Below are 21117 nucleotides of genomic sequence, written 5' to 3'. Positions count from 1 at the left end.
TGAGACATTCATATTAATAATATAGCCAATTCCTTAGCACGAGCTTCTTTAACAGGTCCTATGATATCTGTGCTGCTGGCAACTACGTACACCACTGCAGCCAGATATAGGCAATTTTCTTTGAGCAAAGACAAAAAAGCCCTGTCATTGGCAAAATCTACAGATCTTTTGCATCTAAATTATTCTTGGAACCGGCAATGATGTCCTAACCGGAAATTCGAAGTTTCATTTACTAGGCTGCGTTGCCATATTCCAACACTTAAATTTTACTTCCACAGATGTGGTCTGGCGGTATCCCCTCTATGCTACCTCTGCAATGAGATGGAATCCATAGATATTTTATTATTGTGTCGGCGTTTCTCTACTCATCGAAAATGATGTCTAGAAATTCCGCTTCAAAATTTAGCATTGCCTTTAAGCAGTACTGTTTTACTCTCCCTTGAAGCAACAGTATTGGGACACAGCCACAGGAACGTTTGCCTAGCCATTTATAATTTTCTATATGGCACAAAATGAATGCCTTGTTAATATTTTATAGTTTCCACAATTGATTTACTTCTACTTCAATTTAGAAAATTCAAAAAGTGAAAGCACTAATTCAGTTTAAATATTCTAGTATTATTATTCAAAATTTAACTGGCTCATGTTTAAGTATATCCTTTATTTTATGTATTTCAGCAACAATTTTCTTTCTTAGGGTTCCTATCAATGTAAGGCTGACTATAGTATTGATCACTACTTTATCTCATGTATTCACAGTTTATTTTTCATCTTGGGTTATACATTGATTTTTATTTCTTTGTGTTATTTATTTGTTAACTAATTTATTTTATTTTTTCAATCATTTCACCACTCGATTTGTGGCCTATCCTCCATAGTGGGTTTGTGCCATTAATTGAGGCATCATCATCATCATCGCATCATCATCATCATCTTTCTTGTCCATGTCAATCCAGCGCTATGACTTCAATTGATGCAACAAACCATCTAGCCCAAAAATCTCCACTTTTGGATTTCGAGTGGAGAACTTCGGAGTGTGTTTGTAAGAATGGCAGCAACAACACCGCTTGACTTTGTTTCAGTAAGTGGTTTCATTACATGACTGAAGGGTTCCTACTTTGCTGAAAATCATGTTGCATGATTCAAACATGTTAGAGCGGCCACGAGTTGTTACGAGCTGGTACCGGTTGGTATGGGGACGGGGTTTCAGTGACCTTCAACAGCTCGAATCAGATTTACCATTGGCGAGGGTTAGGAAGGGAAGATGAGATGATGTAAAAACAAATAACAGCAGTTTAATACATCATTACGGGTGAGCGGGGCACTCTAAGTGAAGAAGAACAAAAATGTTCGGCGTGTGTACTCCTGCACGCATTGGCAGAGAAGAGGTCTCCGTGGTGTCTCGCTGGCCTCCTTATACCCTAAACCATCCGGGCAACCTCATTCTCTCTTGCTCCCTGGTAGAAAGCCTTGTCAGCACACTGGTCCACCCACACAGAGGAATATGGAGAAAAACCACTCCCTGGCAATCTACACAGAGTACTACAGAGAAAAACCGCTCCCTGCACTCTTAAAAACAGTTGCGCCCTTTGGGGTGTATATTTGCCACACAGCAATCATTGTCATCTGTCTTGCCTGCATTTCCTTTCTTTAAAGCTGCGAGCCCGGTACTTCTAAGTCACGAAAGGCATGCATGTTATCAACATGACAGAGCATTCCTGGCAGAAACGTAAATAGCCGAGCATTTTCAAGGAAAGAAACAAGCAAGACAGACGACGATTATTGGTGTGTGGCAAATATACACCTCAAAGGGTACAACTGTTTTCAGAATGTGCCGTACAGAGGGTGAACGTAGGTCACGTCGTTTCCGCCCACTGGTCAGCCCACACAGAGGAATTCGGCGATAAACCACTCACTGGTGTAGAAGGGTTGAACATAGGACAAAGGAGAGTAGGATTTGCACTGGTGCATAATCCCGTCGCACACACCTGGTGGACAAATCTTTTCATAGTGACTAGCGTGACGACTAGACATACCGTGTCTCAGGTGTTTGGCATCCGTTTCCTTCATCGCCGTACACAGTAAACCGTAACGAACGGCATGAACATATGTTAATGTTTCGGATTGTGGCGTTCATGCAGTTATTGACGGAGGCTGTTTCAGATTGCAAGTTTTTTTCTTTTGGAACTTGAATATGGTACTGGCTTTGAAGCTACGATGGGAGCTATGTAATTCTGTTACCGACTCGATATGTTGTTGCGATACTATATTCATCACTCTGCATGCACTGTATTAAAATGTGATTGTGTAACACTCACAGGCTGCGACTACACACGAAAATAAACGAAACCACAAAAATTTTGCATGAAAGCGGCCTCAACACCGTTCATTGACCTCCCATATCAGGAAAAAAATTGCTAATGGCCCCACATTTAGCTCATGGAAGTGTGCCCACTCCACCATTAGGTAAGAAGGCGATGCAAATAATACCAACGGCAGTCAGCAAACAGGTGCGGTCGCCGAAGGCAACAGCCGCCTGCAGCCGAAGCGTCTTTTGTACACTGATGACAATAAAGAACAGAAGTTTATAATGGGAAGCCACACGAGAGCAAAAGATCATCACCAGCTCTAAGCATACATGTGCAACATTTCATGAAAACTGAACTTTTAAAGTGGTTCAAAAACCTCACGGGCACTGCCCATTATTTTGAGCACAAAAAATATCCCCTTTACACATTAGCTAAATGAAACTTGCAATTTGCAATTTCAAGGTTAAGAAATTTAGTGCTGTGTGACTTGTTTCAGTGTTCCTGTGTGAAGTGTAAAAAGCCTATCTGCAAATCATGGTGAACATTACTTTTGCATGTATTGTTTTGGTTGAATGTGTATAGTTATTTAAAAAAATATTGTGTAAATAAAATACCTTAATCGTGAGTTGGCCTTTATTATGTTTTTACTGAATGGTTTCTGCACTGCACTATTCCATGCAACTGTCAAGACAGGTGTGTTGCTTGCAGTTTTGTCACAGAGTAGTGTGATGTTAATGTAGTCTGCATCTTGTTCCATTTTTGTTGTTCTGAGTGTATGAATTTTTTTTTTTTTTCGGGACACGTCTTCACTTGGAGGTCGCATTTGAAATTCTTTGTAAGCTATCACTGTTCACATAATATTCTACCTTTCTCACTGCAAGAGGAGAAAACCTTGGATGAAGCTATTCATAGCTGTCATTGAATGTGAGTTTGAAGTAATGTATGGTTAATTTAGCTGCATAGAGAAAGCAATGACAATAAATCTTAGACAAGAAACAAAGCTAAAACAAGGTCCATTTTGTTTGCTGAATAGTGAGCTACCCCACTTAAACTGTTTCCTTTACATAAGCCAGTGCAGCTTAAGAATGTTAATAGCCAATGTGGTATTATGTGCTTTTCTAATTTAAGTAGTCATTTATGCTGCCTGCATCAGATGATAAATGTTTTCTCAATTTCAGAGGTGGCTAGGAATGACCCAACGTTAACTGTCACACTCTCAAAACAGTGGCAGATCGCCTCACAAAACTGCTGCTTGAGCGTCATCTGTGACTCAAAGATAAAGGTGACGCATTTTATAACCTTAATTACATAGAATTCTTACTATGTTTTCTGGCATATATGAAAGTGAGCTATGCTTGCATTTATTGGTGTGGAACCTCTAGCTTTTTAATTTAGTTATAAATATAAGTCTGAACACTAGCTTGCCAATTTGCAATGTTTAAATGCTGTCAGCTTCAGGAAAGAGAGTACTATGTTGTGCTATTTGCCAGTAAGGAAAATTCCCTTTTCCTTTTGATATTTGCCTTATTCAATGTGAATTTGACGTCAAAACAATGATGATAAAGTTATTTGTCATTGTTTGTGCTGACAAGGGAGTATACCACAAAATTTTTATCTAGATTTTAAACTAAGAATGGACAGCTGTTAACACAGTAATCATGCTATGGAGCCTCAATTGTGTATTAATAGAGAAATATTAATTAATGCATTGCCTTTTAGTGTGACAGCTCAAAACATGCACAAAGTGTAGTGTGGCTTTGTATGTGAAACATAAGTCTATTCATGTCACCAATACTCGATCCGGCGGTTTCATGCTACCAGACACAACTGACGCATACACATACACAAATGACCACGCTGCAAAAACAGAGATCATTCAACACTCGACAGGATAACAGGGGTGAGAGTCCTCCTGCATTTCAAAAAGAAGCTTGCAGTTGGAAAGGCTAATTTGACAGCTTTTAGTGATAAGGTCATTATATCACCGTCAACTATTGCATTGAGCCAACTGTCTGGTGCTTGGGTTGTTTGTGACACCACATGAATTCCAACTATGGTTTCAGTGATGTAAATAGTCTCCTGCTTCACATATAAAATAGTGCTGCACTTGGAGTACATTTTAAGATAGCTGCATAAAATGTGACATAATAATTTGTGCTGCTCAAGAAATAAAGGCTCCATGTCATAATTGTGGGGTTGGCAACTACCTAAAAAAGCACAAAAGCAGGGGACAAAATTTTTGTGTCAGTACTCCCTTAATGAATTTATCCTAGGTGTATAAATTGATTTTAAGAGAGTAATTGTTTTGATGCACAATTTGCTTTACTGTTGATGTCTTGTTTTAACTCGTGCAGAATACTAGAAACAATTGAGCCTGCCAATCCCTGAGTAAGCAGCTGCATCTTTCCCTTAAGTGGCACGAAGAAGGAAGTGCCATAGCTGTGATCTCATCGACCAGCTTTCTGCATGGGAATCCCAGTTGTCCATAAAAGATTGCAACAAAGTATTCCAGGGTGAAAATCAAGCCTTTCCTGTTAGCAGAAATGGTGGGTCTTCTAATCAAAATGTGGCTCCAGGGACCACAACAAGTTCTTTGTGGTAGGCCAGCCGTGAATTGTAATTCCAATTGGTAACTTTAGAAAGCACTACAAATCAGGTTTGTTTGTGTGTTGTATGTGAGAGAGAGAGAATGGTATAGTTTTTGCAGCCATGCAAAATTTAAGCAAAATAAGTCTTTTAGAGCATTGGTCACTAGAAAGATATAATACAGTTAAACGTCGATATAACGAAGTAGGTAAAGTCGGCAATTTGCTTCGTTATATCGAAATTTCATTGTATTGAAATTCTACCTTGTATGCAAATAGTAGTCGCAGATTGGTTTTTCGTACACGGAATGGGGCCGCAGAACTTTCCGAATTATCGGGCAATCGAAAAAAGCAAATTTAAATGATAAAACGATTCATTTTGATGAATTTGGGAGTCGGCGACGAATGGTACGGTTTCATGCCACTCCGCCCCCGCGGCTGATAGCGTCGCCCGCATTGGGAACACGCTATCATTAAAAGCGCCGGCAGCGGGGAGTGAATGCTTCCTCTGCCTCTGGCTCCAACGAGTCACCGAAACTCAAGATTACGCAACCACCAGTACTAAGCGCGCGAGAAGACAGCTTACATGATGCCACGCCGTCTCGACACGCCCACTATTTGCACACGCGGCAGATTACCTCTAAAGCGGGATGCACGGCTGTGTATGCGCTCAGCCGCGGTTACAGCCATGCGCAGCCACGGCGACACGCGCGCCAGCTACCCCCCCTCCCTCCCCCAATCAGCCCCTCGCGCGCGCTTGATCGCCCCCATCTTTTTTTGTCTGACGCTCGCACACGTTCACTCGCACCTAAAGCACAAAGTGCGCGGGCCACGATAGGATCCTATCGCACTTGGACTTTATACGGAACATGATGCGGCTCCACTTCCGTGGTCGTTCTTGTCGCGCCGTGCGCGATTTGTGAGGTGCGTTTGCAAGCAGTCGCTTGTAATTCAATCATTTGCCCATCTGCGTCCGCAGAAGTTTCCATTGATTGCCTAGGCATTCCTTTGCTGCAGAAGCGAAATTTCATTATATTGAAATCGCATACAAACACACTTCGTTATATTGAGGTTCTAAATACATGGTGTCCTATGGACAAGAGGCTATGAAAAGAAATACTTCGTTATAGCAAGACTTTCGTTATATCGAGGTTTAACTGTATTCAAGAGAGCATTGTGAATGGGCCTTTGCTGTTTTTTAGGCTTACAATTCCATCCAAGTCTTAGCCTGATCTTTCTTTGCACTGTTTGCTTTATTTGAAAATTACAGTTCTCTGAAAAGAAGTTGCATTTATTAAGGGCCCACTGTATTACTCATATTCATAGCAATCATACTGAATCAGATTTGTGTTTATGAAATAAACTGCATCTTTTATGGCTCCCTTAAGCATGTATGAGCCATTATGCAAAGTCGTCTGTAGAAACATGGAACAGCCTTTCTGCATGCATCTTCCTTGAAATGCACTTTCCACACACTTGCACTCAGTTCTGCTGCCATTAGTACTGCATGCATCTAGTCTGCATGCATCTTCCTTAAAATGCACTTTCCACACACTTGCACTTAGTTCTGCTGCCATTAGTACTGCATGCAACCGTTTATAGTGCAGTTTACCTGAAGTAATAGTGGCATTTATTGGCTGTATTTGGTTGTGGAAACGGTATATACTGTTTTTCCATATGGATCCATGTATTTTCATACCAGTGCAAGTCTACTGGCACATAAGATACACATGCAGTGCAACCTACTAATGGCCTGTGGAACAAGGGACATAGAATTGCACATTTGTCACACTACGTCAAGCAGACATGTACTGCTATAGCCGGCGTGCATGGTATAGTATGCTAATACTGATCCACTAGTATCACAAAACAATGGTCCTTTCTGACTCAATGTGTAAAAGTATTTACGGGCATGGTGCTGGAACGTTGAGAATGGCTAAACAAAATGAGTGGGCTGCAATGCATTATGTGCACTCAGTGTAGGCTGAACTGCAACACTTGTTTAGGCTGCATCTTAAATTCTTAAAAATAAAAGGGCATAATGAAAAGTTTTTTCTGTCACATATGCGTAGCAGCATACATAATACTTTGTATGAAAACCTCCAATAATGTTTCATTACCAACTTTGGTACACATTAAAGTTGGTTTGTGCCGATGCCATTTGCTCACTAGAAATGCTTATGCATGAGCTTAGGCAAAAAATGTTGTCTTGCAGTTTAAACGGAAGGGGTGGGAGAAAAATACATAGAGCACAAATACATTTCTTTGTGAATGTTGGGATAACTATTTTGGTACTGGTACTACGTATTGACAAGAGGTATGTTGTTGCACTGTATTGATTACCTCTTTAAATGATTGTCAATTTGTATTTGTGCAATATTAGTGGCATGAAATTAAGGGCTTGAGAACAGCTCATCTGGTTGGGAATTAACTTGGCACAAGAAAGACACTGATCACAGTCAAAGTGAAAATTTTAGTGTGGTCATTGCCTTTCTTGTGCTTTAGTAGTGACATGTAAAATAAGAATTCAACCTTCCAGGATTGCAAACACAGTAAGTAGAGCTAACCATAGCACCTGCGAAGCTGAAACAAGCCTGGACATTGAATGTCTACACTGCAGCTACAGCAGTGCTTTCTGGGTGGATACTTGCAGTAAGTGGAGGGAGCATTAGCTGAGCTACCAGCTGGTTTGTAGAGGTCTAGGTCTCGAGTCTAGCTTACAGAAGATGGCCACTAGCTGTAGCCTTAGCTAGAGCAAGCTGGAACGTAGACGTCTGCTAGCTAACTGCATGCTTCCTGGGAGCGAACTCACAATAGAGAGCACCAGCTTACAGCCTTCTTCCTTACTTGAAATGCACCAGATTTACTTGCAAATTAAAACACACCTAACAGCAAGAATCAAGTCACTACAGCAGAAAAACCATAGATTGTAACAAGCACAGTGTGCTATCAGCATTGTACATTTACAGCACAGCACTACATCAGCTTTAATTCTTGACTATATTTCTTTTAACAATAAACTGTGAATATATAGACAGTGAAAAACCTAGCTATTGAAAATCGTTTAAACGCATACAAGGAAACAGTCGGCACCATTCTCTCTGCTTTATGGTATTTAAGCCCACTCAGTATTTGCCCATTCTTGTCAAATCCTCTAAAATTGGTACGTGACACAAAAGGTATGGAATCGTTTTATGACGAGTTCTGTCATTTTATGGAAGGCTTTCATTTCAAATTTACAGCCGTAATGCTGACTGAAACAGGGTACTGTGATATGTCTCATATCCTGCATCTTGATGATTACAAGACAATTTTATTTAGCAATAATATGGACACTCCAGGCACATTTCTGCTGTCGGCATTGCTGCGAGGTTCAATATAAAGTCCAGGAGCAATAAAATCGTCGTCCTATGCTGTATGCGCGAGTGAAAGCTTGCAAGGAAGCGAGCCATCTTCCGTTGCATGCAAGGCCCCGAGGGTAGGGTAGGGAAGCGGGGTGTGTTGCTCGGCTGCCCGGGCAGCTGTATATTTAAAGCCATCTGCGGCGTGGATAGATTCCGCTGCGCGCTGTGATTTTGCAGCTTAGTTCGTGTTGATGCAAGACGCAGAATGAAGGTCAATTTGTTCGCTGCTGCTGCCGCGCTTCCTCACTCCAGCGTTTTGATGGCGAGTTTCCGCAGTCATTGAGTGAGATTTGTGAATGTTTTCTTGTGCGTGCATGACACCATGCTTGTTCATTTAGTTAGTATGTACAAGTTTATACGGCTGATAAAACTACTATCCTTACTTCGTATAGCTGTCCACTAATTTGCTATTTCAACCGATGCTTCGCCTTTCGGGTGAAACTGCGAATTTTTTTCAAGCCGAAATTCCAAAAGAGGTGGTGGTGTTTGTCTATATCTAAAGCTTGTAGTTACTTTTGAATATTTGGACTACCTCTTGCATACTACAGCTGACTTCGAAGTTGTTTAATAAGTGTAATATAGAGACCACCCTGTGGGAACTGTGATGAATTTCTTTTGTTTTTAGACACTCTTTTTTGTTTTTTTTTTAATTCCAAAAACTACACCTTAGTTTTGAAGAAGACCTTAATCTTGGTATGTCGACAAATAATTTTAAACAAAGAGAATTATCTACACTTTTACGATTACTTCCCAGATTTGTTTATAACAAATCTCCCTCAGCACTGCTTGCTATCCAGTGTTGTTGATAGCTGTGTTAGTGGTCACATGCCTGTTTATTAAATCACTGATAAGCATCCTGTTCAAACTAAGGAGACTTGCTTGAATACAATATGCCAGCAGATAAACTCTCAAAATCTAGAAAACTTTTGCCATGAAATTGCCTCAGTAGACTGGAATCTGGTTTTATCATTCTCATGTCCTGATAAAGCTTATAAGTTTATTGAACTTTTTAGCTGTTTACAAAAACTTTTCTGACAAACCATCAGCAATGTAAAAAAACTAAAGTAGGAGTACTTTATAAAAAAAAAGGTGACAAAAACTCTCTAGGTAATTACATAGCAGTATCCATATTGCCAGTATTTTCTAAAACGCTTAAAAATTACGTCATACTTTTTAGGTTTTTCGACTCCAATTCAGTCATTGCATCTGCCAAGTATGGTTTCAGGCATGGTCTAATACAGCACTATTATTTCAGGAATAAAACAACAACAACAACAACAAAAAACCTTCAGTATAAAAAAATTACAATTGGAATGTTATGTGATTATTCAAAAGCATTCGACAGAACCAATCATGACTTGTTATAAAAAATTACCTTTCTAGGGAATTTTTTTTGGCAAGCAGAAGATGCCGCCCGAGTCTAAGGACTTCGAGCCGCCGCCTGAGGCCACCACAACCAAAACTGCCGGACCATTTTTTTCATTTATGTTCATTTTTTTTTTCTGATTTCTAGGGAATTCATGGCATTGTATTAGATTTGATAAAGAGCTATTTAAGTAATCGTATATAAGCTGTTAGCATGCACAGAGAGTTTTATCTGATTTTATTGAAGTAAAATGCGGGGTGCCGCAAGGCAGCATACTGTGGCTATTGTTATGTGGTTATGTCTATGTTAATGACATCATAAGAATTGATAAATCCATGTCTTGTGCCATCTAGGCAGATGACACCACTTTATTTTTCACCGGTTCTGATATTGATGAAGTTATAGGCAATGCAAGCACATAATTAAAAAAAAGCTCTATTCAGTCTACTGCTAATGTCATAGATACCAACTGCTGAAAAACAAAAGCAGTTGTAGTTCATTCAAAATCAACAGCATGCAAGCCTTCAAAGCATATACAGCTTTGTGAGAGCCACATTAATTTTCCCCGATCGCTAAATCACCAAGTATAATTTTTCATGAACATATGCTGTGGGACTACATGAAGTAGTAGTAATACTCTGTCACAGCTTAGGTGTTGATATCTACTTCGTTGATATCAACTTCGATATCAACTTGTTGATATTAGCTTAGGATGATATCAACTTTTTTTAGTAAAACAAAAACTCCTTGTTTACAAACCTCACTTTTTGACTCTTACCTGCAATATTGTCATTTAGTTTGGGGCAACTGTACATGAAAACAGCTAAGCAAACTTAATACTTTGCAGAAACATGCTGTACGAGCAATTAATAACTTCGGCTATTGCAATCATGCTGCACCTTCTTTTTCAAAATGCAAGGTAATAAAATTAAATGTACAATATGACTATCCACTTCTACTTTTAAAACTGAACTTCATAAACGGCATAACAACCTGTGCAACATTGCTAATCTGAGGAAAAATATATGCATTGGCAACACAAGACATAGCGAACATTAGCACATACCATATGCACACACAAACTATGGTTTCCAAAAGCTGGTTGACTCTACCCCACTCATGTAATAAATACTAACTGAAGACTCATTACACCTCCTTCCTAAAACCAAACTCCATACCTTATGCACTAATTCACGTACTTAACTTAGTTATATTTAATTATAATTGAACTTGTACAGTGATCATGACTTATTGCATTGTATATAGCCTGTAACTTTGATTTTCCTTTGCCTGCTAGTCTGATTGTTTCCCCAAATTATGTACCAGACTGTGCTGTTGCTGCTAGGTAAAAGGAGAAGTAGGGTCAGTTAAGCTGCTGTTCATGCAGCTTTTTTCCCACTTTCCTTGTCGCAATTTGTGCAACCTCCGTACATTTTTGTGTGAAATAAATAGCAAGTTAGACACATATTACACTTCTCTGTGCATACACTTGTCATCACCAATACATCCTTTACAAGCGTCGTACATCACCTTAGTCCTCGTGACATCACCACATTGATCTCTCACACAGTGCATCCATCTGATTTGGTGTTTGCATTTCAGCAAAGCTTATGAATGGTATAGTCCATAATCATAAACATTGCACAATATTATACATTGTATAGGATGAAAATAAACACGAATGTATGCATCACATTTAGTGGTGTAGCATTTAATTAACCACTTCATTAAGACTTCACTTCACATAGATCCCATTCTTTTCTGTTTTCATTTACTTCACTTTTTTTTAGCACAGTCCTATACGAATTTTGCATCTGCCACCTGCCTATTGGGCAGTCCTACAGGCTGAAACTGGTGCAGCGCAACATAGAAAGACAGAAACAAGCCGAGTCGGCCAGTGCTCTGTTCCTTTATCTGGCCGGCTCGGCTTGTTTCTTCCTTTCTATGTTGCGCTGCACTAGTTTTAGAATGCAATACCAACTCGCCCATTCCTCAACCCTAGACAGTCCTGCAGGAGTGTACCACAATTTTTGAGGACAGCAACTGCTGCAATGTGCTACACCATTGCAAAAGGCAGACAGAAGCTAACCGACAGTGTGGATACAACCATGTCCACATGGATGTGAATACAGCCCCTGGACAAATTCACCTTCATACCTGCCAGTGAGCACAAGCGACTTCCCAGTGTCAGACCGGCCCCATTATCTCACTAGCTTCAGTTCAATCCTACTATGACACTTGCACTCTGGCTTTGAGCATGAGATATCCTCACCAACTCTGCACTTCCAAGAGTGACTGCTAGAGTGGCAGAGAGTGTGTCGAGACATTGTGTTACACATTTAGTACTGCTGGCTGTTCGTGTCAACCCATTTCAAAGCCTAGTGTAGTCATACATGCTTCTAGCCTTTAAAGCTGTACTTGGGTGTTTTCCATATTCAATTTGATTGACTTTTGTGCATAGAAATGTTCTAAGCTCACGCCACTGCTGTCGTCTTCATTAAATAGAAGGTCTGGTGTTATATTCCTTCATTAAACTGACTGAGTGAATAAATGTTTTGTTTTGCGAAGGATGGCCCTTTTGCCTAATACAAGGAAAGGAAACAATACATCTCAAAAGTAGAAGGTGCGCTGAAAAGAACAGGATGTACAACCAGTGCAAGAGCCTGGATTTCTTGGTAAAAGCTAGAAAAGGCTCCAGGACCATGTGTTGATTTACTAAATACATATAAACAAAGAAAAGCATCCAGAAGAGAGAGAGAGAGAAAAAAAGAATTTGTTACACCCCGAATTTTGTTCAATCTTCGTCCGATTATAGTCTGGCATTCAGACTTATCCTGAAGGCATTTCAACAGGGAGAATCACTTACGATGCCCAATGTCACTTTAATTACGCAAGCTACATTTGACACCAAAAAGGTGCACAAATGTACTTATCAACAGTACTATCAAAAGTACTTATCAAAGCCTGACATTAATATATCTGCATTGTCAAGTGATCCAGTCACAAGGGTGCGAGTTGCATACAATATGAATACACTAAATATATTAAGATAAAGAAACAAAGCTGGGCTAGTTGGTTCTGATTAGTCTTGAAACTGCAATGCAAAAAGGAGTTATGTATTGTTTCTTCTTGCACTGAAATTTCCACATGATTTTACTCAGGGTAAACATATTTCAAAACAAATGTGAGTTCAGTGATCTAGAAGTAGCTACTACAAAAGATAATGCAGTGCAACTAAGCAAGCAAGATGAAAGCAGATTGCTAAAAAAAAGGGGGACAGACTGCCTTAGTTTAAAAGTGTTTTAATTGATCCCTATACAAAACAGCTCTGTAAACACCTTTCTTTGGACCCATAACATGCAAGTGCTGCTGGTAAGACTTATAAGCTCATCAGGAGTTCAAATGCACATTTACTGTTGAAAGGGCATCAATTACCCAACCAGGGTAGTCATCCTTTGGAAAAAAGGTCTTCATGGATGTCTTCACAAAGTCAACGAATGTTCCAGCCTTGATGTTGTCTCGAATGCTCTTCATAAGCCTCATCTTGACAGGGAAAGAAAAGTCAGCTTGTTCAGTTTTCTCAGAAAAACTATGTGTAGACCGAAAGCACCAAACTGAAAAGTTTCATATCTTCTAAGGAACCATTAGTCCATAGACTCCATACCAAAACAGAAAATGCACATCATGAAACATTTCAGTGCAAGTTAATCATGCAAGTCCCATGACAGTGTCTAGCAGAAAAGACCTACTAACTATCACATATACTCAATTATTTCTATATTATGTTTGTTTAGACAGCATCCAAGTTAAAGGATACTTTGCATATTATATTCCATCACCAAAACAGAGACAGTGAGACACTCCCAGCTAACATGGAGGAAGTTAAAAAGATAAGTGATGCAGGTGAAACCAACTGTATACTATTAGCAACCTCCTGAAGAAGCCTTCAACATTTGTGTTTTTAACAATGAAGCCATCTAACTTTATAACCATAACCACCTTTCAACTGGATTCGAGAGTTTCCTTCTAACCGTACACAATATGTAAGCATTAATGATAATGATTCTCCTGAAGTTCCGGTCGGTCCAGGGGTACCTCAAGGCTCTGTTTTGGCACCCTTACTTTTCTTAATTTATATCAATGATCTTCCTAACCAAATTGCAAGTTCCATTTGTCTATTTGCTGACGACTGTGTTATATACCGCAAGATTGAAAGCACTAACGATACTTTACCACTCCAGGATGATCTCAGTAACACTGCAGCATGGTGCAAGCTTTGGCTAATGGAACTAAACACTTCTAAATGTAAAACAATGAGAATTTCCCGTAACCAGTCAGCTTGCCCTGCCTACATACTTAATGATACTCCCCTTGACCCAGTACTTTTTTACAAATATCTCGGTGTGTATATTGCTAACAATCTTTCATGGAAAAGACGCATCGAATACATCACGTCGAAAGCTAACCGCATGCTAGGCTATCTCAGACGTAACTTTTGTTTAGCTCCACTGAAACTAAAACAACAACTCTACGTCACTTATGTCAGGCCTAACCTCGAATACGCATGCTCGATATGGGACCCTGGGCATGCTACTCTAATAAATATCCTTGAAAGTGTCCAAAATCAATCGGTCCGTTTCATTCTTAACAATTATCACCGTACTTCTAGCGTTACTAACATGAAACTTGCTCTTGGCATTCCCCTTCTCTCTTCCTGAAGAAAATTATCTCGTCTTTCGCTCTTTCATAAAATCTACTATCATAACCACGAGCTCAAGTCCCGGTACATTGCACCAGCATCTTGTGTCTCCGCACGTATCGATCATCGCTTCAAAGTTCATGTACCTGCGCAGCGCACAGTTACCTACTCACACTCGTTCTTGCTGAGAACATGTCTTGAGTGGAACCACCTGCCTGCGTCACTAGTCGCTATCACTGATACAGACCGTTTTCGCAGAGCACTATCAAACGAATTATAAGCCTACTTCAAAGCTGCGTCACTATCACGTTGTCACCTATTGCTATCGTTTTCTTTCATTGCTATTATTCCATGTTTTCAACTTTTATATTCTTGTTACTTTTGTGCTTATTTACTACTTGTTGTTGCTGTATATTATTTGCGGTACAACTGTTCTTCACTTCTCCTTGTATTTATTTTATATGTACTGATATTCTAATGCCCCTCCCCTCTATAATGCTTCTTGTAAGCCCTGAGGGTAATAAATAAATAAATAAATAAATAAATAAATAAATAAATAAATAAATAAATAAATATTAGCACAAGGTTCCTAGAGGACACTTTTATGTAGTTATTTTTTCCATGTTTGAAAGGAAACCAGAGAAAATTTTGAAAGATGATGTGGCCTGCCACTTGCATGCCACAGCAGTGCTGCTCTCAAACATGCTGTCAATGAACTAAGCAAGCTGCATGCATACTGCACCTGTCACAGCTATTTGCTGGGGCTTTTCATCTTAGTGTGATCACTAAGTTCCAGCTGAACCAGGTGTAACAGACGATTTGTGATAGTGAGAAGCAACCAGCAGAAGCTAAGTTATCAGGGGCCATGGCACACGCTATTAGTTTGCCTTACCGGACGAGGCCAAATAACGCATAAGTGCACAAAATAGAGATACAGAAAAGGTAGCATACCGTAAACAACTGCAAGTAATGTTTTTAAATGTTCTCTGCAAATCTTGTGGTGATAATGTGGGTGTAAAGTTAACGATTAAAAGTTAATCAGTTCTAATTATTTAATTATTAAGAACAAAAATGTATTCAATACTTTTTTAGAAAGTTGCTAATAATGCAGTTGGTTTCATCTGCACTGAAAACTTTTAACTTTTGTTTAACTAGCTAGGACATTCTGCATATTAAGACCCTTTGTTTTAAGGTAAAAGCCAATTTTATTCTATTGCATCAAGAGTAGGTTTTATCAAAATCATGTTAAACCCAATGCCTCTCAAGAATGCTGCATCTATATAATGTAGTTTCAGGTGGCATAGTTTCACAAGGAGAGCCACTGAACCTTCAAGTTAAGGTTTTTATCCTCGACATGCTTTACTTGGTATTTAGAGTGCTACATTTATGCAGTGAGCTATTGAAATGTTCTCACTGACAACTTGAGTGATGTTCGTGAGCACCTTTGTCCAGTGCTGACAGCTACTGAGAAAGCCGGCTCTTGTATATTTAGGTGATGAGCGTCGACTCAGCCTGGAGTAAATGCCGTTTATTCTAGAGGAGCACTCGGCGCGTTCCAAAATACATCTCCCCGGACTCTCCTCTAAGGTCTGCATAAAACCCCAGCTGCATGGGGTCTTCGCCAGTTCATCCATGGGTGTCTCGAGCAGGGGTCACACTCCCACGGTCGGGGCACAGCACAAAAATGCCTACAGCCATTGCGATCTAGGACCACTGTAGTGGTCGGGCCATGGCACTCTGCAGTGCCGCAATCTGTGGCGCACACCTGAATTCGTAAATCGGGGCCGCGCCGCTGGGGTAAAAGATCGGGGCCACCACTGCCCGTGTCCCCCACAGTGGTTCGCGCCCACTGCACGGATGTATGAAGCACTGACAGAGACGTTCCGGCCAACACTGCTATGTGAGTTTGAAGGCATGCTTCCGGGAACACCATGCCAAAGCAAGCTGCAACCCGTGCCGACCAGGGCATTCCTCCTGCAGCCCGCGGTTTCGGTTATAGGAGTCCCCAACATCGACATTTGTGCCGCTGTTTTCACGTATTATCACAGGCGTCTTGTCGCTCAGCCCGACACATCCGCTGCCACTGTGTTGCAGCGGAAGTGAGTGTCTGTTGCTGCATGGGGAGGCTGAATAATACAGACCTATCGTGGAAGGAGTACAAAGTAATGATGCCCCACTCCACCAAATATGCACAGTGCCAGGACCAGTATATTTCCTATACATGCATTCATATCTTAAGCCCCAATGACCGTGGGCTTGCCAGATGGGACAAAGCGTCTGTGATTGCATTAAGTTTGCTCCTTTTGTGCATAATCGTAACATTAAACTAATGCAGCGCCAGTGCCCAACGGATCGGTGTAGCAGTCTGAGGGGATGTCAAAGTAAGGAACTTGGAGGATTATGGTCCATGACCACTGTGACATTTGCACCAAGAAGCCACGTCTCATGGCGCTGTAATTCCCACCCAACAGCATATGCACAATTGTTACTCAACGGGTTTGGGCTGGTGTTAGCCTCTTGCTGAGAAAAGCTACCGGCATTTCCTGGCCATCCTCATCGATTTGAGTGAAGCATGCTCCTAAAGCTACATCAAATGCATCTGTTGCCAGAATGTAGTGCTTGCTTATTTCAGGTGCATGGAGTGTCGGCGCCTTTGATAACTGTTTCTTAATGGCTTCAAAAGCTATCTTCACGACATCGCTCCATAGTATGCGCTGCAGAACATAGTGTCCTGTCAATTTTGTGGCTAGTTTCCCTGTGTTGCTAGGCTCCTGGACGAGAACTTGGTGCCCCTCTTGAAACTCCTTATATTTAGCTATTGGATTGTAATGGGCAGCATATTTCGCATTTGTGCTTATCCCACCTGAGCTACAGACTATAGCTCAGGTGGGACAGCTGCCTGGTGTGCCATGCAACACTTGCGGGTAGCTACTTACCAACTCTCTAAGCTCTCGGCTCTGTTTGTTTGTTAACTGATCCATTCCAGCGTATAAGTTGTTGCTTCACTACATGCCCCTCGGCAATGCTGGCACATTCTCAAACTTTTCACCAATTTCATATATGACTCCCCCGAACTCACTTTAGTTACGTACTCACGTAACTTATTCACACGAATGCTTCGTCAGCTGCCATCACTTAGCTCGATTGTATATGTGTGCGGTCTCTCGCAGTCGACTACCTTAGCTTTATGGTACAGTAGCCCATCAATTACATTCATTCCATGGGTGCCTGCCCGTGCCTGTTCCCATGCTTGCTTTAGGGTGGGGTCAGCCACCTCGCTTAGACTGAAACCCTTGTGTTTGCTGACATTTTTGTACCACTCCGGCTCATCTGTATCGTGTATCTCATTGTCGATGCTCACTGCCTTAATTTACGTGGTAACCTGAAACGGTGCTTCCTCCTGCTCTTCAGCCTTTGGCAGAACTTCATCCATGAAGGGGCATTCATGAACAGTGGCAGTTTCTTTCAATAACTGCCTGTAGGCATCTGGCGTTATGAGCATGTCTATCCCATTTGCAAGTTTATCAGTGACAGCACACAATATCCCCATCGCTTTCTTCACATCCAATATATGTGGGTTTTCCTAGCAATCAGAGCGGTACATAGGCTAATTCGGCCACTAACTGCTCGCCAAATGCACCCATCAGTTTTCTGTTCTCGTCGATTCATATCGTGTAACTACAGACTTCCTGATGACACTAATCTCTGCCCCAGAATCAATGCTACCTTGAAACTCTGACCTGCCACATGCGAGGTTTATTGTCTTGACAGGGTGGAATATAGGGCTCGGCTCACACCACTTGTTTCTGTGCCACCATTACCACACCGAGCACACTGTCATTGTCTGAGTTATCTGTCTGCACCAGATTTGCTCTATCTGCCAGTGTCGTTGAGCAGTCTCATGCGAAATGCTCCACACAATTACAGACAAAGCAACCCCTGCTCTTTTTATTGGTTGTCTTGTTTGTCCCTAGTGAAGTCTTGCGTATATCAGGAAACACTTTTGGCTTTTCACCTCCCGCTAACTCCCCTGAGTTGGCCATTCCCCTCTTGCTTTCTTTGAAGCTCTTCACCACTTCAGCAATCTCCAGCGGAAGCATTAGTTTACTTGGTGTTTCGTTCTGGATGACGAATGAACGGGCTTCCGAGCCTATAGTGTTGTGAAGCCTGTCTGTTACCATCATATTTCTGAATTGCTCAATGCTGCAGACTTTGTAGCCATTAAGGTAATAAATCAGGTAATTTTCAAGTCTTACTGCAAATTGTGACCATGTCTCACCGCTGCATTTCTTCGATTGAGTAAACAGGCGGCAATACCTTGCGGAAGATAATCGAAGTACTTTAAGCACAGCTTCTTTCACAACATTATAATCCTTTCTTTCGTCTGCACTCAGACGGACGAGAAAGCCCCTGGCTCTCTCACTCAATCGAGGCAACACCAGCCCTGCCCTCCACTTGCGCGGCACTTCATAAGAATCAGTGTTGCCTCAACATCATCAAACCATGACGGAATGAGCGATTCCTGAGTAGGCCTGGGCACCAACACGTCCTTGAAAAGGCTTGTGTACTTTAACCTCCTGTCCTCACTCCGACCTGCCTCTATGCTCTGAGCATTTGCGGCTGGCCTGTTCTCATTTCTAAGCCGCTCCATGGCTAGTTCCATTTCTGCAATTCAGAGCTGCATTTGCAACATTACCATTTGTTAGAGCCTGACATTCCCGCGGACTCTTCTGTGACCCTAGTCGTCTCGGTGTACAAACCTACATCCATCTGCCCCCCACTCTGGTCGGGTACCATTCTGCTAACCCCGCTACTACGCAAGTTATACTCACTGGTCATAACCAGCTGCGAGCCAATAGGTGAATGAGACACCCACCTACACTCCTCGCGGTTCCAGAAGTAGTGGCTTGGCCTCTTGGATTCTTGCCCCAGATGAGTTTGTCACCAGTCAGTCCTTGTCTACTCTTCTACCAAGATGGCTGTTTCCTCCAGTCTTCTCAGCAGGACATCCTGCCGGCTATGCCAGTGATATTCGTGGGTGCCTCTCTCCAGTGCTGACCGCTACTGAGAAAGCTGGCTCTTGTATATGTCGGTGATGAGAGTAAACTCAGACTGGAGTAAATGCCATTTATTCTAGAGGAGCACTCGGTGCGTTCCAAAATCCATCTCCCCAGACCCTCCCCTAAGGTCTGCTTGAAACCACTGCTGCACGGGGTCTTTGCCAGTTCCTCCATGGGTGTCTCGAGCAGGGGCCACGTTCCCACGGTCAGGGCACAGCACAGGAACGCCTCCAGCCGTTGTGATGTAGGACCACCATAGTCGTCAGGCCATGGTGCTCAGCAGTGTTGCAGTTTGTGGCATGCAACCGAAGTAGTAAATCTAGGCTGCGCCGCCTGTTGGGTAAACATCGCTGCTACCACTGCCCGTGCCCCCCACTGTGGTGTGCTCCCGCTGCACGGACGTACGTGGCACTGGCAGACACGTTGCGGCCAACACTGCTACGCGAGTTCGAAGGCGTGCTTCCAGCAACACTATGCCGAACTAGCGACGACCTGTGCTGACCAGGGCATTCCTCCCACAGCCCGCGATTTGGGTTATATGATTCCCAAACATCGACGTCTGTGCCACTGTCTTCAAGTATTATCACAGGCGTAGCATTGCTCAGCCCGACAACTCGTAAAAAGCAATCAAGCCAACTTTTCTTGTGACTGTTGCTGAACAATTTCATGACAGTTGCAAAGGTTGCTTTGAAAAGATTTCCTCAAATATAGTCATATAATGAAGTGCTTGGGACCTCCAAAATCCTTCGTTATATAGGTCACTTTGTTGTAAAGATCACACACCATAGCACTCACGCTAGAGTAGTCTAAGCATGTTCAACAAACGAAAACCTTTAACATGAATTCAACAGAGACTTAGTGCAATATGCCACTAACCTCATATCACGAAATGTGCAACTGTGGCTGATCTCATTGCCCTGAGGTACATTGTCGAGAATGCCACTATCACTTCCCTTGCAGTGAAAATTCTTGCTTTGTTTACAGGCTCTTCATCACTGTTGCCTTAGTAGGCATTTGCGTCCTTTTCGCTCTAGATGGATTTGAAGACGTTGTCGGTTGTCAGTTCCAATTACATCATCACGCCTTCATCAACTGTGATGTATTCGTCAGCTGTACTTAACCACACTGCTGCGTTACAATAAGCAGCATATGAGCTGAGCGATTACTGGAGCAGTGCAGCAGGATTGTAATGCTGAAGTCGACACGCTCATCAAGTATGCCAACAGGGCTGTGGCTAGTGCTACCGCAAAGCAAAGCATAGTGGCATCAGCGGAGGGCAGTGGAGACAACGGTACATGGCATTCATTCTAAAGCAACAAATCAGTCGTAGGGGATGCCTAAATTCTTTCCTTGCACAGGCAAATTTGTTGTAGTAGTCTTCATTGTAAAGGCATACACAGTACATATAAAAGATAGGAATTCGGTCGAGATATTATCAGTCCTTCATTATACAGGTCATTTCGTAGTAGAGGCATTCAGTGAAGAGGTGTTCGGCTGTACATGCTTAGAATTGGATGGTAAAATGACATGAGAAGAGGAAAATGAACTTCAGCTAGGAAATTTGCAGCTTTCCTGGGCCTACTCCAGAAACATCATGAAAGTAAACTTGCGGATGATAATAAACCTCAGACCTAATTGTACAGAGGTCCTTACTACAAAGAGCTCTTGCCTGATGATAGCAGCTGGAATACGAA

General features: G+C 41.8%; 1 protein-coding gene and 1 long non-coding RNA gene across 2 annotated transcripts in view; one reads left to right on the top strand and one right to left on the bottom strand.

Moving 5' to 3' along the window:
- The first annotated feature begins 941 nt into the window (after positions 1-941).
- LOC135906054 (uncharacterized) lies at positions 942-4888 on the top strand. Its single transcript, XR_010565610.2, has 3 exons — positions 942-1081; positions 3488-3591; positions 4664-4888. It is a non-coding gene; the product is annotated as an uncharacterized lncRNA (long non-coding RNA).
- An 8062-nt stretch (positions 4889-12950) lies between these two features.
- Positions 12951-21117, bottom strand: part of Tgt (tRNA-guanine transglycosylase) — a 39203-nt gene continuing 31036 nt past the window's right edge. Inside the window, exon 8 of the mRNA XM_065437201.2 lies at positions 12951-13207. Coding sequence (XP_065293273.1) covers positions 13055-13207 — 153 coding nt within the window. The 3' untranslated portion in view covers positions 12951-13054. The remainder of the gene's footprint in view (positions 13208-21117) is intronic.

This window comes from Dermacentor albipictus, chromosome 1, assembly GCF_038994185.2.
Source record: "Dermacentor albipictus isolate Rhodes 1998 colony chromosome 1, USDA_Dalb.pri_finalv2, whole genome shotgun sequence".
Lineage (NCBI taxonomy): Eukaryota > Metazoa > Arthropoda > Arachnida > Ixodida > Ixodidae > Dermacentor > Dermacentor albipictus.
Note: the sequence above shows the minus strand (reverse complement) of the source record. Positions and strands in the feature narration are given on the sequence as shown.